Source organism: Aulonocara sp. 'chitande type north' Nkhata Bay, linkage group LG18, assembly GCF_057382095.1.
Source record: "Aulonocara sp. 'chitande type north' Nkhata Bay isolate Kocher_YH1m ecotype deep benthic linkage group LG18, A_spYH_male_GT1.1, whole genome shotgun sequence".
Taxonomy (NCBI): domain Eukaryota; kingdom Metazoa; phylum Chordata; class Actinopteri; order Cichliformes; family Cichlidae; genus Aulonocara; species Aulonocara sp. 'chitande type north' Nkhata Bay.
In genome coordinates, this window is record NC_141361.1 from 2,894,088 (window position 1) to 2,920,256 (window position 26,169).

Consider the following 26,169-nt stretch of genomic DNA (forward strand, 5'->3'; position numbering starts at 1 on the left):
CAAAACACATTAGAAGATGTGGGAAAGAACCACAGTGTGCACATATTTAAACACACAACAGAACCACAGTGTGCACATATTTAAACACACAACAGAACCACAGTGTGCACATATTTAAACACACAACAGAACCACAGTGTGCACATATTTAAACACACAACAGAACCACAGTGTGCACATATTTAAACACACAACAGAACCACAGTGTGCACATATTTAAACACACAACAGAACCACATGTGTTTGTTTCAAATAAGATTTTTACTCTAAATGTTGTTAAATATGATTTTGTTTTTTTAACTACTTTGTGTGCAATTTATGAACTTTTAAAATATTTAACCATATTATTTATTTTTAGATTTTTCTATTTATTTATAGTTTCATTATATTTAGTGTTTTCATCACAGCTGTTAAACAACAGATAACAGTGTGTGTTACTAAATTCACAGCAACATGAATGTTTCTGAGTGTTTGTGCATCATGTGACCCAGATTTTTGGATCTGCTGTCAGATTGAAATGAAGACGATGAAACCACAGCAGCTTCAGCTGAGCTGTCAATCAGCAGCAGCAGTCTTATCTGTGGGCCGCAGGGGCTGATGGGAGCTTTGAGGACCTGTTAGAAACCACGTGGCCCTCGTCTGATCTCACAGCTCGTCCTTGTTTGGCCTCAGCTGCATCAGAGCGCCACTTCTCCCCAGGTTCACCAGAGGAAACACCACTGCACAAAATGCTTTTCCTCCCAGCTGCTGCTCTGTGCTGTCTGTGTTCAGGTGAGTGTTTCCAGCCAATCAGGAGCCAACAAAGTCAACCTGTAACAAACACTGTCACACTAACCTTCATCTATCTGTCTGTGTCTCTACAGCACTGGTTACCATGGCAGCAGAACAACTGATTCAGGATGATTTAACATTGACCAGGAGAGTTGGAGAAAGTGTCTCCTTCAGCTGTGGAGGGACTGAACAGTGTTATGATGACTATATATACTGGTACCAGAAGAAAGAAACAGAAACATTCAGAGTGATTTTTGATATTAATAAAAATAATGGTAATATAGATAGAAGTTACTCTTCTCATCGTCAGAAAGATGAATTCTCTTCTGTAAATACAAATAAAGGCTGGGAGTTAGAAGTTAAGCAAGTTAAACTCGATCATTCAGCCACCTACTACTGCTCCTGTGATAAATATGATCCCCACAGTGAGAAATGATCCCTGCAGCCTGAACAAAAACCAACAGATGAACAGATGTCAAACAGTGTCTGTGACAGGAAGAGAGCAGTAAACCACAGCCCAGCTTCACATGTTTCACCTCCATCTCAGAGTCACAAACATACTGAGCTCAGGGACCATTTTTATTTACTGCTGTCAGAAATTCAATTCGATTTATTTCTGTTTAAACAGATTTTTCATCCTGTTTTAAGACAGAAACAAGAGGAACAGATGACATCAAACTTCCAAATGTAAACAAATGTATCCTCAGTCCCACAAAAACATTTATTCAAAGTGAAAGAAAAACAGATTGTGTCAAACTGAGTCAAAGTCCATCCCTCATTCACAGTGTTAATGTTCTCTTCATGAAAACTCTTCCAGCAGCACTTGTTGTTTAACACCTTTCAGTACATTTAACCAGACACTTGGACTGATGTCAGGTCAGGATCTTGTCCTTCTAGCAGCGGCTCATTAGGACGCTGATGTTGTTGGACAGGTTTCCATCAGTTTCCTGTGGATGTTTATAGAGGATGAATCAGTCACGGTGCCTCATCTTTCTGTCACCTTCTTTTCTCTCTGATAGAAAAAAACTGATTTTGTATCTGAATATGTCAAATCTGGAATCACAGGACAAGATTTCTGCTCTCTGTTTGTGTTTCTGACCAATCACATTTGAGCAGCTTTGGCTGCTTAATTTCATTTCCAGCATCGCTGCTGAAGAAGAATCAGAGTCTGACTGGATCAAACACACAGATTTAACAGCAGAAAAAGTGATTCCATGTAAAACACTCTCGTTCACCAGTTTTAACTCACATAACTTCACATTTCCTCAAATTGAATCTTAGTCATTTAATCACAGGAAGTTTCTGGGATTTTGTTCCAGTCCTCCTGACAGAAATGCTGGAACTGGATCAGCTTTTATGAGTCTTTGTTCAATTTTGCTTCTCTCCATAAATTTTTACTGAACTGAGATCAGATATGTGATGGTCGCGCTACTAACTTGACTTTGCTTTCTTTAAACTGCAGTTTTTGTCTATTTGTCCACTTCCTCATGATGACCTTAGAACACATTAGTGTTCTTCTTCATGCCACCTTGTGAAGTAAACTTATACCTTGTCCCTGTTTCAGCATCTTCAGAAGCTCCTTTGCTGTTGTTCTGGGACTGATTTGCACTTTTCAAAACAGAGTCTGTCCATATACAGGAGAATGAACACACATTTATGATATGACGGCCATTAGCCTGTTTGTTTTGTTTGTTTGTTTATGTGCTGAGTTTATAATTCTTGTGTTTTCATTTAGTTTTGGTTCCTGTTTTGATTTTATTATTTCTTCTAGTGTTTCTGGTGTCCTCAGTGTTTCCTCCAAGGTTAGCTGCACAGAGATAATAATAATAATATAGTAATAATAAACTTTATTTATAAAGCACACTTAAAAACCAAGGGTATGCCAAGGTGCTTAACAAGTAAGATAGAGAATAGGAGGAGGATAATAGAAATAGGACCAAAGCAAGTACTAAGTATGCAAGCAGGTAGCTGTCACTGATACATAGGAAAGCAACAGGTACAGAGCAAACAAGCATTTAAATGAGCATAAAAGTGCATGATATAAAATCATAAAAGAAATATTAACCAGAGGGAAAGGCAAGATTGAATAAGTGGGTTTTTAGTCGTGATTGAACAGTGCAATGGAATCAGATGCGCGGAGGTCGAGAGGAAGGTTATTCCACAGTCCCGGGGCAGCCAGAGCAAACGCACAGTCACCCGGGACTTCAGCCGAGATCTGGGTTGGGTCAGAAGTAGTTGAGTGGCAGATCTGAGTGTTCTAGCAGGAGTATGTGATTTGAGAAGTTCACTAAGATAACTTGGCGCTAATTTATTAATAGTTTTGAATGTAAGGAGTAATATTTTAAATTGAATACGGTACTTTATGGGCAGCCAATGCAAGCTAGCTAGAACAGGAGTAATAGGGCAAAATTTCCTGGTACCAGTCCAGAGGTGGGCTGCTGCATTTTGGACTGTTTGCAGTCTAAGAAGAAGAGAAGAGGGAAGACCGTAGTACAAAGAGTTACAAAAATCCAACCTGGAGGTCACAAAAGCGTGAATAAGCTTCTCCAGGTTCTCATGCAGAACATAATGCCTAGCCTTAGAGATAAGGCGCAGTTGGTGGAAGCTAGATCTCACAACAGCAGACACTTGCTTATCGAGTTTGAGCGAGCTATCCAGCAGTGCACCCAAGTTACTGACATAGTCACAGGAAGAGCTAGCAAAGAACCCAGGGCAGCACCGAGTTGGGCACGAGGGATTTTACTGTTGAACACCACAGTCTCAGTCTTCTTATCATTCAAAACAAGAGAATTACTCAGGAACCGATCTTTGACCTCCTGCATGCATCTAGACAACTAAAAGGAAAAAAAGGGAAAAAAACAAAAAAAACGTAGCACACGGCAGCTACAAGGATGGTTTGTATTATAGTTATGAGACCCTTTAGATTTACAGAGAATAGCAGCAACAGCCTTCACTGTTTTATAAGACACTAGTTCAGATCAGACAGACGAGCCACTCACTGTTGTCAGGTTGTGTTGTGAAAGGACAGCCTGTCACATCCTGCCTGTTCAGAGAACCTGTAATATTATCACATGAACTATTACAGTGGAGCCTGAACCCACAGTGGGTGGAGCTCTACAGCCAGATGTGAACAGATGTGATGTTTACTGAGTGGCCCTCTGGCAACAACATATGCATCTCTTACATTTGCTCACAGTTTGTACAATGAAGGATGAAAACTAGGAATGATGTGTGCTCCTCGTGATGATAATTGTTTTTAACCATAAAAGGTGATATTGTTCAAGAGTAATGGAACAGGAGCGCTGAGGCTTCAGAACTATATGAATCCTCATTTTTTTAAGATTTCTTCAGCATTAAAGTAATCCAGTGACAGCTGTCAGTGCACATGAGTGAATTTACCCTGACTAAAGAAATCACTGTGAGCCTGAATGTTGATTAAAGTCAGTGCTGTAGTTCTGACATTAGCTCTGCTGCTCTGACTGAACTGAACTGAAGGATGTTCAGACCTGCAGCTGAACATGAGGCACTGAAACGTTTATATGAGAAACAGAAAAGTCACAGATCAGTCTCTGACTAACGTTACTGTACTTTTATTATGAGTGTTAGACTGTAAGAGCGACAGGCTGGACTCTCCTTCAGCTCCTGTGCAGAACTGATTATTAAATATAAACAGCAGCATGTTTCTGCCTCCACATCTGTAAGGACAGTAGCACCAAACTTGCACTTCAATAATCCCTCATTAATCATTAACAGCAGATTAAACAGTTTGAACTGAAGATGAATCACTGAGGACTGAAAATGTTCTCACAGTGTTCTTCACTCACAGACTGTAACATCAGCTCCAGTTTCTGATGTGTTTGTTACTGACACAGCTGATGTCCACAAAATACAAGAAACACCATTAAAATAACAAAGCCCAACATTGATGCACTGGAACATATTACAGACGTTTGGAGCTGAAGTCAGAGTTTATATTTAATTTTTCCTTTGAAGACTTTTTTAGCACAGACTGTATATTTATTTATAGATTTTACTCTACTGAATTTGTTTGAAATATTCAGGTTAAAGATCAGTCTGATTTATTCTTAATGAGGTCTTGTTCACAAAGTTACATGTAATGTTAGTATATAAGACTTTGTCTTTTCCTACATGTTCTCTCTTTGTCAGTGGAAGCTGCAGCTGTTTGATTGATAAAGTTAAAGACAAGAAGTCAAAGGGATTAAACATCCATGTAACTGTGTCACTATATAGGAGCATAAATATTAACTCAGTTTGGTGTTTCAGAAAGTTGCTGATCTCAGACCTGCACAGCTTCTGTTTTAAACATGAATGTAGTCAGCTGCATAAAGCGGGCGTGAGATTTTCTCTGATACAATATAACTTTCTACAGGACTGAATATAACATCATTATGTAAAAGTCCAGAGTCTCTGTGCTTCATCTGAGGATCATGTGAAAACTTCTAACATCACACAAAGTAAAGGTCTCTATCACACTGCTCATGAAATGCAGATTTGTCCATCTTCTATTTTGGGCGTCTAGTGGAGGTCTGAAGATTTCCCTCTGAGGAAGCTGCTGGTGAAGATTGCGAGTTCTGCTTGATCCCTGCGGTGACCTTCAGTTCCTGATGTTTCTGAAATGACACATCAGGAGTCTTCCTCCGTGGGTCAACAGAAGCTGTGATAAATGAAAGGGAGGACATTTCTCAAACCTCTGGACCCAGGAAACCCAGCGTGGTCCTCATGGTCACGTTCACTTGTTGTTCCCCAGGGTGAATGTAGCTGTTGATAATGATGTGGACTTTGGACCCTGTTATTAAATGAAAAGAACAAACTACACTTCTATCAAACCTTTTGTAAGTGTGCTTTATTTCATTTAACTTTCCATGTTAGCAGGCTGTAGAGCGCTCTGTGTGAACTGAATCTAAAACTGTTTGAATCCATATAATTCAGATACTAACAGTAACTCTGGGTCTCTGTGGAGTCTGCTGCTGATGTCATCTCTGTCTAAAACAGGATAAGAAAAAATGAGACCTGTGGAATCATTGAAGCATAAAGACTACGGGAGTAACAGGTGTGCAGCATCGCTAGCTAGCAACAACCCTCTAATACCGTGTGGCTAATCTAGCTAATGATCGCTTACAGTTAGAATGACAGAGATGACATTTTGTATAAAAACTGCTAAAACTGTTTCACAGGTTGTTGATCCTGTCGTGTTCTTTGTGTGTTTGGCAGCCATCATGAAGCTGTACGTGTCCATCACTGCTGTCAGTGTGAGAGCAGGACTTCTGTGTATTCTGGCTATCAAACAGCTCTACAGAGCACACTGTTTGTTCTTTAAAACATGTATTTAATCACAGCTCAGTGGCCGTGATATCACCACTGTTCTCTGTAGTTCCACTTCTAAATCACAGAATTTTACCTTAGATGTCAGGTTGTGTTTTTGTGCCAGCAAGTGGGTGTGGATCTTATTCTCTGAACTTTCTCTAAACCTTTCTTATATTTTATGTGACAGTAACTTTGTATTTTCTGTTAACAACACCAGGGGTCACATTGATGATGTTGTGTTGAGCTTCTTTGGCAGATCAAGTGTAAACATTATTCATCTCATCAACACAGAGATTTTTAAGGAGAACATCCCACAGATGATGTTCCCACATGCTGGGATTGTTGTGTGTGACCCTGGTTGGACATCCACAGAGAAAGGTGAGTGTTATTATCTTTATTATCATATCACCACCAACATCTGGTTTTTGTGATCATTAAAATCTTCTAAAGTGTTTCAGTTACAGTGAGAACATTTGCACTAATACTGAACCATTCATTAAAATCTTTTACATACAAAACATTTTTACGGAGCAGGTCGCTATGATCAGCCAGCAAGACGCTAAACCGACCGGGAGATGAAGGCTGTCGTGAGGTGACCAAGGATCCATCCTAGAGCTGATTGGCCGCCCCACACTTTCCACAGAGGTGGAGGCCAACCCAACCTAATATCCAGAGCTGTGAATGCCCTATCCACCTCAAAAAGTATGAGCTGGTTTAGGTAGCAGCCTGCGGAGTAGAGGATGGACTCAGCCTCAAAGTCCTCCTGATAGCTGTCCTCCAGTAGCCCCTGGCTGGCGAGAGAGGGAGCTGGCTACACAGCATATTGAGGACACTCTGCCATTGCCTGTGAGGCATCCACCTTCCCTACATTAGCCTTAGGCATGTCGGGAAGTGGTTGGCTGGTACGCTTAGATTAAATAAAGCGAGCACGAGCCTCTCTGGTATGTGCTGGCAATATGAAACAGTCCATGCAGGACTGCAGAGCTTCCCTTCTCTGCTTGGCATGTTCCCAGCAGCGAGCATGGAGAGGGCACCGAGCACGAACTCGTGAGACTGTGAGAACAGCTCCATGTCCACCAGAGAACTCCCACACACTGGGCAGGTGATCCACAGCGGATCCACTGGATACGTGAACCTGCGAGGCCACGAGCAATATTCCAGGGGAACGCTGGCTGCAGGACCCTCGGCAAGCACCGAGTGTGCGACCTGCAGCTAGTCACCGCAGAAGAGCTTTTCCATTGTGGATCGGGGCAACAGAAACTTGGGAGGCTGCTGACAAAGGCTCCCCACCACAAAGGTAACGAACACACCCCAGCCACACACAGTAATTCAATTCAATTTTATTCATATAGTGCCAAATCACAACAAAAGTTGCCTCAAGGCGCCTTATAGATAATGTAAAAAGTGGAGATGCAACGATCACCAGTTTCACATCTGCACAGCTGATTTATAGTTAAGCTGGTCTGTAGAGTTCACATGGAGCCGGTGTGGGTGAGGGGACTCGCCCAGCTCTAATGCCCAAAGTCCAGGTGTTGTCCCTCTGTCCACTGACAAGAAACAAAGAGCTGAGTAGCCTTGCAGGTCACATCCTACCAGTCCCCTCAGTATGACAGCCCCCCCCCTAGATCGTGGAACTTGTTAGTAACAGGGTTGATGTCAGAGGCCTGAACAGTCAGCCCCAAGGGAGAGTTATATTTAAAGGCCCAGAGTAACCTCTAAGAACTCTTTATAATAAAATGATTAATATTCTTATATTTGCCTTTACTGTTTCACAAAGGTTTAAAAAGGGTATGTCCACAATTTAGACTGTAATTACAGGATATTTTACTTTATTTGGCAGGAGTGAAGCAGAGGCAGAATTAAATGATAATAACAGTCACAGAATAATAAGCAAATCACATCAATCATACTTATCTCATTAACCTACTCTGAGCTAATGCTGATTTTAAAGGATGAGAGAGGTTGGAGGAGAGAATGAGCTGATCTTGTGCTGAATTTTGTTTCATCTCAGTGTTTTGTGCTAATGGAAACAATCCAACAGGAAAGCAGGAATCCTGAATATTCGATACTTCAGGAAAACAGCGAGACGCCAGATCTTCTCAGTGTTGGGAGAAGCTGCAATCCACCAGTAGAATGATGGGAGTCCAAAGAGATGGATGGAGCCAAATCCAATGTCTATGTCCACTGTCTGGGCAGCTGCTTGATGTCTCTGGTGTCTCTGCCAGAATTTCCAAAGGTGAATTTCTGGTATCCGATCATCTGAACTGCTCATCACACAGAACTGCTGGAAACAGAACCTGAACATCTCTGAGGCTCCAATTTATGCTCTGATAAGTGCTCACTCACCCCACCTCTCCTCCCTCTGGCAGGTCGTCACCAATCACTGTGTTTACAGAAGATCAGCAGTTATTTTACTTACTACATTTATTATTTAACATATTGATCAGGATCATACTTTGATTATAACTTTGAATAGAAATAAAGTTGATTTACTACGAGCACATGGGGAAAAAGCTCTTTTCTTACAGTGATACCACAAATCTGGGTCTAACACATGAGGCTGGATGTTAAATCCTTTTACCCCCTCAAAGATGTGATGACAGGGGAAAGTGAAGGAGACTTCAGCCTCTCTGTCACATTTCTTCCATCAGAAACTTTTTGTTTTTTTAATGAACTGAGATCAGATTTGTGACGGTCACTCTGATAACTTCATGTTGTTTCCCTTAAACCATTTTGCCAAAGTTTCTGTACAACTGTGTGTTTATAACCTCAAGTTCAGCTCTTGAAGGTCTTCAGCTGCTCATGTTGCAGATCCACTGTGAGCTGAAATTCCAATGAAGCTGTTAGAAAAATCAAAGTGATGTTTCAGATTAGTCAATGAGCTCATTAGTTAATAACTGTGTAAGATGGTGTTATGGTCCCCTGATCCTCTGCTGCCTACCCACCATCGATCTTTCCTTTTTTGTCATTGATTGATTGATTGATTGAATCTTTATTTTGAACATGTTGAAAAAGTACAACAACATAGAATTAAAAGAGACAAATGAACCAAGCAAAACAAAAGGAAAACGAGCAACCACAACTACAAATAACTTTCATGTTCAAAAAGGAGCAGGAAGAAGCATAACGTATGTGTATATACATACGCACATATACACATTTTCAATAACCCCAGTAACACCTCAAAGGATACACAACCTACAAATATATATATATACCCATACCAACAAACCCGTGCATGCGCACACACATGAAAATATTAGACAAGAACACCCTATCAAATCTCTACCTTTTCCCTGTACCCTGTAAAAACCATATCCTTAAACCGCTTTTTAAACTGCGCCATGCTCGGACATTGCTTCATATCTTTACTTAGTCTGTTCCACAGCTTCACTCCACACACAGAGATGCAAAAACTTTTTAATGTTGTACGGATACGAGGATGTTTTAAATTTAATTCCCCCCTCAAATTGTATCCCCGTTCCCTTTTAGAAAACATTTTTAGAATATTGTCAGGAAGCAGGTTATTTATTGCTTTATATATAATTTGTGCTGTGAGAAAATGAACCAGATCTGTGAATTTTAGAATTTTTGATTTTAAGAATAGTGGATTTGTATGATCTCTGTAACCAGTTTTATGGATTATCCTTATGGCCCTTTTTTGTAATATAAAGATTGATGATAGTGAACATTTGTAAGTATTGCCCCAAACCTCTGCACAGTAATTCAAATACGGTGCAATCAGGGAACAATAGAGAATGTGGAGTGATTTGTGGTCCAGAATGTGTTTTACTTTACTCAAGATTGAGACACTTCTTGAAATTTTGTTATGTATATGATTTATATGAGACTTCCAGTTTAATTTATCATCTATAATCACACCAAGAAACTTATGTTCAAGTATTCTTTCAATTTCCACACCATCTATATGAATCTGCACTTGTGCATTTCTAAGGGAATTCCCAAATAAGATAATTTTAGTTTTACTTAGATTTAAGCTTCCTAGTTTTTGGTTTCTTTGAGTTCTGTCTTATGGTTTATGTCTCTGTCTTCTTTAGTTGCTCTGTCTCCCCTATCACCTGCATCCCCTTGTCTAGTTCGCGTCTATGTGTATCTTAAGTTCCTATATCCCCTTGTTCAGTCAGTGTTTGTGTCTGCCCTGTTCCCACGTCTCTGTTCCCTTTGTAGTGCCTGCATATGAGTCTGTGTCTTTGTTCAGTCTGTGTTATGTGTTTCCTGTTTTACTTTGAAAGTCCATGTCTGATGTTAATGTGTCTGGTTTTGCTTCCTCTTGTCTCGTTAGGCCTGATTTGCCCCAGCTGTGTTTCCCTCCTGTTACCCATTCCCTGATTGCTCCCTCTGTGTATTTAAGCCCTGTGTTTCTCTGTGTCCGTGTCGTGATCTACCGTTTTCCTAGCTGTGTGTTCTGTCATTTCTCTAGTTTAAGTTTGTTTTGAGTTTTTTCAGTTATGTTATATTTTGAGTATTAAATTAAAGCCTTTTTTGAGGTCACGTCTGTCTCCGGAGTCTGCACCTTGGGTCCTATTCCTGCCTGCACACAGCCACACCTAACACCTATCAATCAGGTTTTCACTACAGTCTACTGATGGCAGTGACTCAGGAATTTGTTCTGCCAGTTTTGGTCCAATATTTACAAAATAATGATTAAAGCTGTTGACCTTATCAGCAGTGTTTTCCATAATATTGCCAACTTTGTTGTCCAGAATTATTTTTAATGATACCGTTTAAAACATCCCATATCCCTTCATATTATCTTTATTGTTGTTCAATGTTTTATACTCCTTTCTACATACACGTATAATATTGGTCAACTTATTTTTGTATTTTTTATATTTATTTTCAGCTTCTTTTGTTCTTTGTTTTAGGTATTCCCTATAGAGTGTATTTTTCTTTTTACATGCATTTTGTAAACCCTTAGTGATCCATGGTCTATCTGAATATTTGTGCTTTCTGTTGTATTTTATTGTTGGACAGTTTTTAATCGTATAACTCCATGAACATTCTTAAAAATATGCCATATGCAATATCAATATCAGCTTCTTTGTGCACATTGTCCCAGTCCTGATTTAATAGATCGTTCTTAAATGCAGTCATAGTTTCTTCTGTCCTTACACGTCTGTATCTCAGTTGTTCTTCATGCTGATTTTTCTTATAATTAGTGTCATAAACTGCAAAAACTGGTAGGTGATCACTGATGTCATTAATTAATATTCTGCTCACAATGTTGTTTTCCATATTGTTAGTGAAAATATTGTCAAGTAAGGTGGCACAATGTGGTGTAATTCTGCTGGGCCTGCTTATATTAGGATGTAAACTCAAACTGTACATAGTGTTTAGGAATTCGTCGCTCATTTTATGCTTTTTCAGGTTCAACAGGTCAATATTAAAATCACCACAGATAAACGTAACTTTTTGATTTGTTTTAGAGAATATTTCCTCTATGAAGTCATTAAATACTTGAATACTAGAGCCAGGTGTTCTATATATACAGCTAATTTTGACATTTTTCTCATTTTCCTTATAAATTTCAATTGTTATACATTCTAATAAATTATCAATTACAGTTGTCATACTTTCTACCACCTTGTAATTTAGGTTTTTATCCACATACACAGCTACTCCCCCTCCACTCTTGTTCCTTCTATTTACAAAATTCACTTCATAACCCTTGTTGAGAAATCAGTTTTACCCGGTTCTTTTTATTCCTCGAGCGTCCAGAGATGGCACCGGACTCAGTAGTCATTTTCACAAAATCTTTATTTATCTTTATTTATCTTCATTTACTCATCTTCATTTATCTTCATTTAAGCATGCACCTCTAGAAGGGAAGACGAGGCCGGTGTCCCTCTGCAAAAATCTTCACCCCTTTGTCTGTGAAACACAGTTTTATAGGGGCGACCCTATCATAAAACCCCTACGGTGTGCCGCAAACTCTGTCTGTGTCTATGTGCACGAGCACATGAATGCCTACATGTGCACGTTCCCATGTGTCTATGTGAGTGCTAGTGTGTGCCTGTGTGTATGTGTGAGTGCACATGAGTGAGTGTGCGTGTGGATGTGTGTGCGTGACAGTTAAAACACTGTGGGTGTAGGTAACTCCCTAGAGGTCATAAAACCCCTCTCCCTTCCAGACTACAGTTATCCAGTTACAATGTTGAGACCCCCACCCATACATCCTCTGGGGAATTTCCACTCAGCATTAACTCTTCTCTGTTTTACTTTCACAGCTCAAGTGGGGGAGGGGTCTCCTACAATCTACTCCTAAGTTCACGACACAATCAGCCTTTATTATATTGAGGGCAGTGTCTCTACAATAGTTCTACATTCTATGATAACACATTTCTAAACTCTAAAATAAGCTAAACATTCTACACCCTCCAGTCCAAAGTCCAGTCCTTTGTCCGCATTGATCCATGTTTCAGAAATGGCAATAATTCCAAATGGATTTGTCAACTCATTTAGATATTCCTTTATATTGTTGAAGTTGGCATACAGACTTCGGCTATTAAAATGGATTATTGATCATTTATTTTCTGTGTTGATGGTGTGCTTAAACTGTTCATCAGTGAAGTAGCAGCAGTTACTGCTGATGTTGTAGAAGAAATTATTTTCCGGGTCTATATCCTTTTCTAAGTCTAGAACATTATGGTCTGTGTATCGAAATGTTCCCAGTTCCAGATTATCATAAAGAGAATTCCAATGAGTTATGTTGATATTGTTGCCGGTTGCAGATGAAGTTCTTCTGGACTGTGCCATGTGTCGTGTCGTGTGTCACGTCACACGTGTATTCATACCTCCAGAGTAAGTTGACCTCAGTATTTGTCCAGCTCTTCCATATTTCTGATGACCAACACTTTGGCTTGTTCCGGTGTTCCATTGAGTTTAATGAATACTTTGCAGTTGGTGGTCCATGTATTTTGAATTTTTCCCTGTTTCTTCAAGTAACGTGCTTTCCTGGCAATGTCCGCATTTCTTTTTATCAGATGTTCGTTCATGAAGACATCGGATCCTTTCAGTTTCCTTCCTTGTTTTAACAGTGCTGTTTTCTGTTTTCTGTTTGCAAATCTCACAATGATGGCTGGTTTGTCACTGTCATTTTTTCGGGGTAGAGGGTGGCAAGCCTCAATGTTGTTATAATCCACTTCCACACCGTAGAAAGGTAACCACTTGATGCTCCATGGAGTTGACATCTTCCTCTCCTGGCCCTCCTACATTGTCAGCGGCGACCGCCCGGGCGTATGACCGGGGTTTGATGCGAAGCCCCGTGATGATGACATCGTTTATCCGGGTGTACTGCTCCAAATCCGCCACTCTGTTCTCCAGGTACGCCAGCCGCCGATCCTTCTCGGCGTTCTGGATGCGGAGAGCCTTAACTTCCTCGACCAGGTCCAGGATGGCTTTCTGCTGCAGTTTGACAGCAGAAATCTCCTCTGTCATAAACTCCAGCGACTTCTTAATATCGTCACCTTCCTCGGCTGAGAGAACTTTTTTCGGGCCCATGCTGAGAGACGTTCTTGTAGCGTTGCCGTGACGACCGGCTAGCTAGTTGATGCTAGCGTCCTTCCTCTCTCTCACCGCTACGGTTCAAAAACATCAACTTCTGAGTTTTCGAGAGGTCGCAAATGATGAGCCACCACTTCTGGACGGTTTCCCACACACGCTCTCAAAGTTTAGTATCCGCGGAGAGCTGCCGTTTTCAGGAGATATGTTAAGTTTGCCAATGTTTCTGCTCAGAGAACCTGTTGCTGACAGCTCCATTGCTGCATGGCCCACTTTCTCCTGAGATTCAGTTCACAGACAGATGTTCTGATAGTTTTCTTTACAATTTGCTGGTTGAATTCAAAACTCATTGTGTGATTAATGATGGTGAGCCAGATGGGCCAAACCATGATACTATCAGCAGCATGTTTCATTGTAGTGGTGCATCATTGCTGGGATAAATGGACTGGTGCTTATGTAACATGGTAGACTAATGTGCCTGTGTTAATTCAGCTCCATATTATTGTGTGAAGTTGCACTGGGTTGGGAGTGGTTGTGTGTCACATTTTTGGTGAGCCAGTGGCTGGAATGGGGTTGGACTAGAGGCAGGTGTACTTGATTGCACTGATACACTGGTCTACTTATAGCCCACACTACAAACACTGCTGTGTCGTTTTGTCTCTCTGTGCAGGTTTGTAATGTGATGAAATCAGATATGTTTGGGATGGATGGGTTTTGCGCTATGGATTTTATACTGAAGGTGTCATTTTGTATCTCTGTGCAGGCCAGGGCCTATTATATGCCACAGCCTAAAGGCAGCAGAGTTGCCGAGGCAGGAGTGACCACTGGCTATATGCTTGCAGGGTGGTGGGTCTCCGAGGAAAACTTCTAACCCTGTTAAAAGCAACACGTGGAGTGCAACTGGACGTGTGGCATAGCTGGCTCTGGCCTTGGGACTGTGTTTTTATTTGATTCATAAATGGGACACTGGACTGTTTTATCTTTTATCTCTTGATTTTTTTTTGTCAATAAATTATCTTTTAGAATTTTATTGACTGTCATCTTTTTGCCCACGACTGAGACAGTTGGTCAGACCTAGAATCTTTCTTTGGGTGTGTTACACTTATATAGTGATTTTTTGTTTTCATGTGGACTAAAGTAGTGGACTGACCAACAGACTGACATTAACATCAGAGCCGTGCTGCTAGTGTGGCTAAAAGAAAAGAGAAGAAGAGACAGTCATGTTGATATGAACATTAGAGAAACACATCATGGAGCTGAAATATGATCCTGCTTCCTCATTTGGACTCATTCACCTCAGCTGACACGTTCAACAGCAGACAGGTTTTTGTATTACTCTTTCTCACTGTGGGAGGAACAGGATACTACCTCATCTTTGGCTCTGGAACTAAACTGTCTGTAACAGGTAAGAACAAACATTTATTTTCCTTCAGTTGTTTTATTGTAGAAGCTGAAAATGTGTTTAAAGTCAGTTTGTGCTGCTTCAGGCTTTACATGTTAGTTTTTCATCATTAGTAGAGAATTCATCTGCAGCCATTGTTACATAAGAAAAGCTCAATCTCTGAAAACATGTTGAAATCTCACTGAACAACTAAAGTTATTCTTTATTTCTGCAAATATTAGTGATGTTACAAATATTTAGGATTTGATCCTCTCAGTGATTCTGCTGGTTTTTAACACAAGATCATATTTGATGTTAAAATTAATACAGTAGCAGATTTGTAAATATGAATTTTGCTAAGAAGAAAATGTAGATATGTTTTTAATAGTGAACGATATAGCATGTTGGTCCAAAGAGTCTTTTTTGGAAAAACATTATTTTATTAATTGTCATAGATACTGATCAGTGAAATGTTAAACGTCTAAAATGTGATGAAAAATACTGGATAAAATATGAAATTGTTAATCAGGTTTTATGAGTCAAAATGACAAATAATAATGAAAGTTCAAAAATGTCAACTGTAAATACTACTTTGAAAAATATGTACAAGTAAATACACAATCATTCACAAAATGTAATTTTTTAATTAAAAATAATAATAAATTAAATCAAATGGCCGAAAAAAGGATTTAATTATCTTTCAAATTTCAGCTAAGTTGCATTTAATTTTATTTAATAATTCATTTACATATGGAAGAAAATAATCAAACCAAATAATAAAATTAAAGCTGATCCAATTATTGCAGTAAAAGATTTAAGAATTTTAAAGTCTCTGAAAGAAGAATGTTATTTATTGTAACAAATATAAAACATGTCTTTAAAGACTATTTAAAATTTACATAATTTCAGTGCAGAATAAAGTTAAAAAAGGTTAATGGGTTTTATGGAAGAAGATCAACTCTGTTGAAATGTGTTTGGGATTGGAAATATATTTAAAAAGTTAAAGACAAATCTCTATATATACATTTAGAGTTGTGATAAATTACATTGTGAAGTAAAGCCAAGAAAATAAAAGAGAAGAAATACATTTTATTTCATGATGTAAAACCATGCTGAGTGTTCCTCATGTGAGCCATGATGACATGAGGTGATGACTGTGTTTGATATGAAGCTGAATCCAGTGTATGTAGTGAACTTTGTGCTGATGAGTAGTTTAGTGATCAGAGTCCATGTAGTTTCCAGGATCAGACTGAATGCAGTGCAGTGCTGGAAGCTGCTGCTGACTGTGTGAATGTGTGTCTGTGCTGCTTGTTGCTGCTGTCAAACTTCAGATGAGCAGGTAGTGAAGCCCGTGGTGAGCGTGTACCCAGCAGCATCCAGAGCCCACCTGGAGGGGAACAGCTCCCTGCTGTGTGTGGCCTCAGCCATGTTTCCTCCTCTGGTCCAGTTCTCCTGGAAAAGACAGAAGAAGAACGGCGGAGAAGCGGAGGAGCTGCCCCCTGCTGAGGGAGAGCAGCTGGAGCTCAGAGAGGCGGGACGCACCATTGCCATCAGGATGCTTGATGGGAGCCATTCTGACACATATAAATACAGCTGCTGGGTGAAGCACGAGGGGGGCACAGTGGAGGCCCGAACACAACAAGGTAATGAAGGCTTGGTGACTGTGTTCAGCAGTGATTCAGCTTCATGTGGAGATGCTGTCAAAGAGAGCAGAGCAGCAGAGGACTGACATTTCTCACTGCAGCTCCAAACATTTGACTCCTTTTCTGTTTCAGAGCTTCCAGCTCCAGCAGCCTCCTGTCCTCCAGAGAGAGAGCCAGCAGACCTGCCAGCTCTGCAGCCAGCTGACTGTAAGATCACCTGCTGCCTCTCTGCATGGACAGCTCCAATGTCCAATGAGGCAGCTGGAACAAGTTTAGGCTCTTAAAGTTGCACTAATTGATCAAATCTTCATCCAACAAGCTCTGATAAAGCCACTGTACACTAGCTGCTCAGCACCAAACAGCAGACAGACCATAATATGTCAGAGATCAGTTTGTTAGCTGCTTGTGGAGTTCTTCTGCCCCCAAGTGGACACAAACACTACATCAATTCATCCACTTGAAGAAGAAGCTGTGACTGTTTCTATTTGGACTTTTTCTCCTTGATCTGAGAGGAATAACCCGACTGTCTGTCTGTCTCTTTGTGTCTGTCTGTCCTTCAGTGTCCTTCCAGTCTCAGTGCAGGGTGAAGCTGCTCTGCCTGCTGTACACAGTGCTGATAGTGAAGAGTCTGGTGTACTGCTGTGGACTCTCTCTGCTGATGATGCTCACAAACAAGGGAGCGTCCACCAACTGCACACATGCTGACTGACTGTTTCCTGCTCGCCTTTTCTCACCATCACATCTCATCAATTCATCTCATTCATCACTTTGATCACAAATGTTAGTTATGATGTGTTGAGCTTATTTTGCCTTTTTCTTCAACAGTTAGAAGATCGTCTGAAATAAATACATCTTTACATGTATTGTTGCTCTGAGTTAGAATTCTTTTTGTGCTTATTGTGACTTTTATTGTAGTAACAAAAACCATCAGGAATATTTTTATCACAAGTTTTTGTTTGATTTTCAAATGTCAAACAGTGTAGTTGTGTTTGTGTGAACAATAAAGATTTGAAGATGAAGAGTTTGATTCTACTTTCATTGTGTGATCAACAACAAGCCGTGTGAGTGAAGCACAAACTGACTGTATCCAAACTTGCTCTCCTGCAGCAGACGGGCTGTGTGGGTTTCTGCTCTGCAGCCTCCACACCGTTAGCTGTGGCTTTCACTTTAATAACACAATGACAGTTACAAGCAGGAACTCTGCTTCAAGAATGATTCCAGGAAGGATCTGTGTTCTTCACCTGTGAGAGAAACAGCTCAAATCCTCAACTCACAGCTGACAAATGAACTTTAATGGAATCAAAGGAGAGACCATGAAGCCCCTGCAGTCTGCTCAGCTCCCATTTTATTACCTGAGCTGAGTTTTTCATTCTGGATATCACACACGTAAGAACAGATCAAGTCTGAACAGCAAATGTTGGAGAATCATTTTGAAGTCTTGCTAAATGTCGTTATTATTACAAAAACTACTGAATGATTCAGAAAATCCTTTCCAACAAGCAGAAATATGCAAACAAAGTAGAAACAAGGCAACATGAGTCATTCAGATGCAGATAACATATTCTCCTTATTGTGAAGAACACAGTCATGAAATCTTTCTGTGTGTCATTCATTGAGTTGAAGTGCCTAATAGAAGAGGAAGAGCAGCAATAATCAATGATAGCTGAGACATTGAGAACATGGCTGTATGCCTGCTATCATAACAGCAAACAAAGCACACAAACAGCAAACACACAATAATGTGCTCGCAGCTTGTTGTGTCATTTTTGACATTTCATGAAGTCACAAAAATGTGTGCGACTCATTAAAGGAGTGTGTACGTGTCAGTCAGTGCTCTGTATTCATGTGTTCACCTCATTAAAGTCACTCAGACACTTTTCTCCTCCAAACTTACAGCACAGCTTCATATTTCACTGACTGATTCTTTCATTACATCCATTAAGGGTCACACAGTGAAATTAGTGCAAACTTACAAATGTGTTGCAACAATTTTGGCCTCCAAACTGAACTTTGAGACAAACAGTGAAGCTGTGAGCAAAAAGAGGCTCCAGTGTGTGTCATGGTGGAGGAAACTGTTGTATTCCCACATTCAAAACATGCTGATCTTATTGGATTTGTCCCTCAAAGTCTTTTTCCTCCTTTTTCTCTTCATCCAAATGTTCTAGCAGGCTGACTGTGAGTCCCTGTTGAACCTGTACAGCAGAAAGTAACAGCAGTCAGCGGCCTCCACTTGACTTCATGACTTCAACGCCTCGCACAGTCACTTTCACTTTCTTCCTTCTGTCTTTTAGTCCTAAAATGTAGAACAACACCAGATCCAAATATTTGTGTCCTTCACTCACATCTTCAAATGATCCCTTCCATATCAGAGATGATACAAAGGCAACATTTGTCTTATTTCTCTTTCAGGAATCAAAAAGTACTTTTGTACTGTTGTGTAAATGTGTGTGTAAAGGTGGATGACTGCCTGCTGCAGATGAAATCTAACCATGGCTACAAATAAATGAAGCTGACGTGAAACACAGCCCTGTTTTTATTACTGTTTATAGATATTAGAATTGATGATCATCATTTTAATGATTCTTAAAAAGGCTTTAATGAATCCTTCAGTCTGAAACCAACTTGGAACAAAACACATTAGAAGATGTGGGAAAGAACCACAGTGTGCACATATTTAAACACACAACAGAACCACAGCGTGCACATATTTAAACACACAACAGAACCACAGTGTGCACATATTTAAACACACAACAGAACCACATGTGTTTGTTTCAAATAAGATTTTTACTCTAAATGTTGTTAAATATGATTTTGTTTTTAACTACTTTGAGTGCAATTTATGAACTTCTAAAATATTTAACCATATTATTTTTTTTCTATTTATTTATAGTTTAGTTATATTTAGTTTGTATATTTAGTGTTTTCATCACAGCTGTTAAACCACAGATAACAGTGTGTGTTAGTAAATTCACAGCAACATGAATGTTTCTGAGTGTTTGTGCATCATGTGACCCAGATTTTTGGATCTGCTGTCAGATTGAAATGAAGACGATGAAACCACAGCAGCTTCAGCTGAGCTGTCAATCAGCAGCAGCAGTCTTATCTGTGGGCCGCAGGGGCTGATGGGAGCTTTGAGGACCTGTTAGAAACCACGTGGCCCTCGTCTGATCTCACAGCTCGTCCTTGTTTGGCCTCAGCTGCATCAGAGCGCCACTTCTCCCCAGGTTCACCAGAGGAAACACCACTGCACAAAATGCTTTTCCTCCCAGCTGCTGCTCTGTGCTGTCTGTGTTCAGGTGAGTGTTTCCAGCCAATCAGGAGCCAACAAAGTCAACCTGTAACAAACACTGTCACACTAACCTTCATCTATCTGTCTGTGTCTCTACAGCACTGGTTACCATGGCAGCAGAACAGCTGATTCAGGACGATTTAACATTGACCAGGAGAGTTGGACAAAGTGTCTCCTTCAGCTGTGGAGGGACTGAACAGTGTAGCAGCAGCTATCGGTACTGGTACCAGAAGAAAGAAAAAGAAACATTTAGAATTATTCTGTATAGTTATAAGAGTGGTGGTAATTACAGAGTTTCCAAGCCTCCTCATCCTCAGCAAGATGATTTCATAGTTGAGAATGAAGAAAACAGCTGTGAGTTGAAAATAGAAAAAGTTAAACACGATCATTCAGCCACCTACTACTGCTCCTGTGATAAATATGATCCCCACAGTGAGAAATGATCCCTGCAGCCTGAACAAAAACCAACAGATGAACAGATGTCAAACAGTGTCTGTGACAGGAAGAGAGCAGTAAACCACAGCCCAGCTTCACATGTTTCACCTCCATCTCAGAGTCACAAACATACTGAGCTCAGGGACCATTTTTATTTACTGCTGTCAGAAATTCAATTCGATTTATTTCTGTTTAAACAGATTTTTCATCCTGTTTTAAGACAGAAACAAGAGGAACAGATGACATCAAACTTCCAAATGTCAACAAATGTATCCTCAGTCCCACAAAAACATTTATTCAAAGTGAAAGAAAAACAGATTGTGTCAAACTGAGTCAAAGTCCATCCCTCATTCACAGTGTTAATGTTCTCTTCATGAAAACTCTTCCAGCAGCACTTGTTGTTTAACACCTTTCAGTACATTTAACCAGACACTTGGACTGATGTCAGGTCAGGATCTTGTCCTTCTAGCAGCGGCTCATTAGGACGCTGATGTTGTTGGACAGGTTTCCATCAGTTTCCTGTGGATGTTTATAGAGGATGAATCAGTCACGGTGCCTCATCTTTCTGTCACCGTCTTTTCTCTCTGATTAAAAAAAACTGATTTTGTATCTGAATATGTCAAATCTGAAATCACAGGACAGGATTTCTGCTTTCTGTTTGTGTTTCTGACTAATTACATGCAGCTTTGGTTTCATGCAGGTAAACAGTCTGTGAGGAGAACAAAAGAGTCCATCTGCTGAAAATGCATCACATCATCAAATATAATCCAGACATGACTTTTTATTCAGTTGTTTTTAAATTCTCTGTTTTCATAAACAATGAGCAATAACAAGAATTTGAAGTCTTTGTCCAGATATCTGCTGGACAAACCAGAAGCCAAGAAGAATTGCTTGTTGTATCCTGAAGCTAAGTCAGCAGACTAATCAATGGGTTCCCGGGTTGTCCAAACCCAGCAGGTCATGGCCGCCTTGACCTGGTTGTGCCAGAGGTTTGTTTGAAATAGAAGACAATAAATACGATTCTAGTTTATCAAAATCATTTTCAGTGGGCACTGGATTAAAATTCAATGACAAAAAGACCGAGGTGATGGTTTTTGGTAGCCCCACTGAGATCCCCAATGTATATTTAGATACCTTGGCCCAGCACAATAAGCCAACACAAACCTGGGAGTCAAAGTGGACTCAGATTAAGGGCGTCATAAAGTCAGGCTTCTTTCAGCTCATGCAGCTGGCTAAAATAAAGCAATTCTTTCACTGCAGCTCTTTGAGACAGTTGTCAACACCTTTGTTAGCATTAGCTGGATTACTGTAATGCACTTTATATAGGAGCCAGTGCTTCATACATTCCTCATCCACAGAGGCCGCGAAATGCTGCGACTCGTCTTTTAACTGGCTCTCCAAAGTTTGAGCACATTTCCACCATTTCAGCTTGACTTCACTGGCTGCCCATTCATTTTAGAATTCATTTTAAAATGATTTAATTTGCTTTTAAAGCCTTTCATGTTCTGGTTTAGTTTGGGGATAGAAGCTCCTCTCGAGTCCCTCTGTCCTTGCGCAGATGCTGCAGAACCTGCCTGATTGCACAGGTTGGAACAGATTGTTGCAGGGACGGGACAGGTCCTTCCATATCTGGGCTTCTCTAGCCCAGCATCTCCTGGTGTAGATATTCTGAAAGGAGGGGAGAGCAGTCCTGCAGCAGCGTTCTGCCATACTTCTTCTTAACATCCATGACTCACTGCTGATGCTCCCCAGCATTAGCGAGTGATTTGGAGGACTCCCGCTGCCTCTGGCACCGGTACCAGAGGAACTGCATCGCTGTGATCCACCCTGGAATCCTTCTAAACAGAAGCGCTGGGGACGTGGACATGTACGTGGCACGCACTCTGGGAAGCTGCCCTCAAACAGCCCTGCCTTCTTCCTGTTTAGCCGATGTCATCACACCATGCACATCTGATGCAGTTTTATTGGTTGCCATGCTGACAGGATACAACGGGAGGTGGAGAAATTAAACAACTTGCAATTACTGCATATCCAACCTGCTACCATGGATGGACAGAGAGTTAAATTAGCTCTTTTAAATGCAAGATCTATATCAAATAAAAGATCTGGACTTTTTCGGTACTCATAAGCTGAACGTCATGTTCTTAACTGAGACATGGCTGCACGGTGGTGAAGTGGCACTCTTGCTGCAACTTTGCTCCAGATGCCAGTTTCTTCAGCTCTTCTAAAATACACCAGGTGTGGTTTGAAGGACGCAACAAAACCCCATCAGAAAGACATCAGAGACTCATCACATCACTCGCTGGATTCACTGGATTATTTTTCTGTCACCATTATTTGGAACAAAGAGAACAAACGTGACTGGTTTGTGTCATTGTGGTGCTGCATGGCCCACTTTCTCCTGAGATTCAGTTCACAGACAGATGTTCTGATAGTTTTCTTTACAATTTGCTGCTAGAATTCAAAATTGATTGTGTGATTAATGATGGTGAGCCAGATGGGCCAAACCATGATCCTATCAGCAGCATGTTTCATTGTAGTGGTGCATCATTGATGGGATAAATGGACTGGTGCTTATATAGTGATTTTTTGTTTTCATGTGGACTAAAGTAGTGGACTGACCAACAGACTGACATTAACATCAGAGCCGTGCTGCTAGTGTGGCTAAAAGAAAAGAGAAGAAGAGACAGTCATGTTGATATGAACATTAGAGAAACACATCATGGAGCTGAAATATGATCCTGCTTCCTCATTTGGACTCATTCACCTCAGCTGACACGTTCAACAGCAGACAGGTTTTTGTATTAGTCTGTCTCACTGTGAGAGGAGGATGGTACTACCTCATCTTTGGCTCTGGAACTAAACTGTCTGTAACAGGTAAGAACAAACATTTATTTTCCTTCAGTTGTTTTATTGTAGAAGCTGAAAATGTGTTTAAAGTCAGTTTGTGCTGCTTCAGGCTTTACATGTTAGTTTTTCATCATTAGTAGAGAATTCATCTGCAGCCATTGTTACATAAGAAAAGCTCAATAATCTCTGAAAACATGTTGAAATCTCACTGAACAACTAAAGTTATTCTTTATTTCTGCAAATATTAGTGATGTTACAAATATTTAGGATTTGATCCTCTCAGTGATTCTGCTGGTTTTTAACACAAGATCATATTTGATGTTAAAATTAAATTAATATAGATTAACAACAAATATGGTTTCAGGAAATATTTGCTTTATGTTGTGGAACAAATATTTTTTAATAGTCAAACATTCATGTAGCTGCTTCAAAAAGGTAAATAGAATTATAAAAACAGATACTGATTAGAAAACTCAGAAATGATATGACAGATAAATTTAGGATGAATTTGACATCGTTAAACTCTGATATTTATTTCTGAGATGAAGTCGTGTGTGTGGATTTGTACGTGACAATAAAAAGTTAATAATACTTTAATTTTCCAAAATACTTTAACATACAAATTTTTATTAAATATACTTTGTCAAATAATTTGTATTTTATGACTAAAAATATCATGAAGTATATCTCATATTATTGAAAACGTTTTATTCAACATTTCAGTTTTAGTGTTTTAAAATAGTTGCTACAGTTTTTTATTTGAATAAAAACATAAATTAAAATAATCACTGCGTTACTTTTCCAATTTTACACAAAAATATTTAAGAATAAATTAGTCTGAAAGACAAATATGGTCTTTATGGTAAAATATATCAAAGACAAGAAGAATGGAAATTTTATCTGCTGAACTGAATTTTGTGAAATGATATTTAATTTTATTAATAGTACAAAACAATATGAAAGAAGATGAATTTATTTTTGGGCAGAAGAGGATCTCTGTTAGAACTCGTGTCTAAGGACTAATAAGAAAAATACATTTTCACTTGTATAAAGACAAATGTAAATATTTTAAAATTGGACTGAACTAAATTTCTATAAAACAATAAAAAGCAAACACATGACGAATTAAACTGAATTTAATTGGACTTTTAAAACCATGCTGAGTGTTCCTCATGTGAGCCATGATGACATGAGGTGATGACTGTGTTTGATATGAAGCTGAATCCAGTGTATGTAGTGAACTTTGTGCTGATGAGTAGTTTAGTGATCAGAGTCCATGTAGTTTCCAGGATCAGACTGAATGCAGTGCAGTGCTGGAAGCTGCTGCTGACTGTGTGAATGTGTGTCTGTGCTGCTTGTTGCTGCTGTCAAACTTCAGATGAGCAGGTAGTGAAGCCCGTGGTGAGCGTGTACCCAGCAGCATCCAGAGCCCACCTGGAGGGGAACAGCTCCCTGCTGTGTGTGGCCTCAGCCATGTTTCCTCCTCTGGTCCAGTTCTCCTGGAAAAGACAGAAGAAGAACGGCGGAGAAGCGGAGGAGCTGCCCCCTGCTGAGGGAGAGCAGCTGGAGCTCAGAGAGGCGGGACGCACCATTGCCATCAGGATGCTTGATGGGAGCCATTCTGACACATATAAATACAGCTGCTGGGTGAAGCACGAGGGGGGCACAGTGGAGGCCCGAACACAACAAGGTAATGAAGGCTTGCTGACTGTGTTCAGCAGTGATTCAGCTTCATGTGGAGATGCTGTCAAAGAGAGCAGAGCAGCAGAGGACTGACATTTCTCACTGCAGCTCCAAACATTTGACTCCTTTTCTGTTTCAGAGCTTCCAGCTCCAGCAGCCTCCTGTCCTCCAGAGAGAGAGCCAGCAGACCTGCCAGCTCTGCAGCCAGCTGACTGTAAGATCACCTGCTGCCTCTCTGCATGGACAGCTCCAATGTCCAATGAGGCAGCTGGAACAAGTTTAGGCTCTTAAAGTTGCACTAATTGATCAAATCTTCATCCAACAAGCTCTGATAAAGCCACTGTACACTAGCTGCTCAGCACCAAACAGCAGACAGACCATAATATGTCAGAGATCAGTTTGTTAGCTGCTTGTGGAGTTCTTCTGTCCCCAAGTGGACACAAACACTACATCAATTCATCCACTTGAAGAAGAAGCTGTGACTGTTTCTATTTGGACTTTTTCTCCTTGATCTGAGAGGAATAACCCGACTGTCTGTCTGTCTCTTTGTGTCTGTCTGTCCTTCAGTGTCCTTCCAGTCTCAGTGCAGGGTGAAGCTGCTCTGCCTGCTGTACACAGTGCTGATAGTGAAGAGTCTGGTGTACTGCTGTGGACTCTCTCTGCTGATGATGCTCACAAACAAGGGAGCGTCCACCAACTGCACACATGCTGACTGACTGTTTCCTGCTCGCCTTTTCTCACCATCACATCTCATCAATTCATCTCATTCATCACTTTGATCACAAATGTTAGTTATGATGTGTTGTGCTTATTTTGCCTTTTTCTTCAACAGTTAGAAGATCGTCTGAAATAAATACATCTTTACATGTATTGTTGCTCTGAGTTAGAATTCTTTTTGTTCTTATTGTGACTTTTATTGTAGTAACAAGAACCATCAGGAATATTTTTAGCACAAGTTTTTGTTTGATTTTCAAATGTCAAACAGTGTAGTTGTGTTTGTGTGAACAATAAAGATTTGAAGATGAAGAGTTTGATTCTACTTTCATTGTGTGATCAACAACAACCCGTGTGAGTGAAGCACAAACTGTGTGTGTGCGTGTGTGTGTGTGTGTGTGTGTGTGTGTGTGTGTGTGTGTGTGTGTGTGTGTGTGTGTGTGTGTGTGTGAGGTCAGAACTGCTTGTTCAGCTTCTTACTATCGCTGTGGGAAGATTCAGATAAAAATATCAGAACAAGTTTTATAAAGATCAGTTCTAAGCAAGGAAAAGGT

General features: G+C 40.2%; 2 protein-coding genes and 1 pseudogene across 3 annotated transcripts; 2 read left to right on the forward strand and 1 right to left on the reverse strand.

The window, feature by feature from the left end:
* Positions 1-455: 455 nt before the first annotated feature.
* Positions 456-17,649, forward strand: LOC147307631 (immunoglobulin lambda-1 light chain-like). 2 transcript variants are annotated; one of them, XM_086271893.1, is made up of 6 exons: positions 456-771; positions 864-1,182; positions 14,976-15,022; positions 16,330-16,641; positions 16,774-16,848; positions 17,202-17,649. In XM_086271893.1, the coding sequence occupies exons 1-6, from the start codon at positions 729-731 to the stop codon at positions 17,348-17,350; spliced, it is 945 nt and encodes a 314-aa protein (XP_086128019.1). In that variant the 5' UTR covers positions 456-728; the 3' UTR covers positions 17,351-17,649. The 2 variants fall into 2 exon arrangements, with proteins under 2 accessions (XP_086128019.1, XP_086128020.1); XM_086271894.1 differs by lacking the exons at positions 456-771; positions 864-1,182 and having other exon boundaries at positions 14,758-15,022.
* LOC147307632 (uncharacterized) lies at positions 12,910-13,617 on the reverse strand (annotated as a pseudogene).
* Positions 17,650-22,725: 5,076 nt separating the features above from the next.
* LOC147307633 (uncharacterized) lies at positions 22,726-25,822 on the forward strand. The gene is made up of 4 exons (XM_086271924.1): positions 22,726-23,245; positions 24,597-24,908; positions 25,041-25,115; positions 25,469-25,822. Exons 1-4 carry the CDS (start codon positions 23,104-23,106, stop codon positions 25,615-25,617), a joined length of 678 nt encoding a protein of 225 aa, XP_086128050.1. The 5' UTR covers positions 22,726-23,103; the 3' UTR covers positions 25,618-25,822.
* Positions 25,823-26,169: the final 347 nt, after the last annotated feature.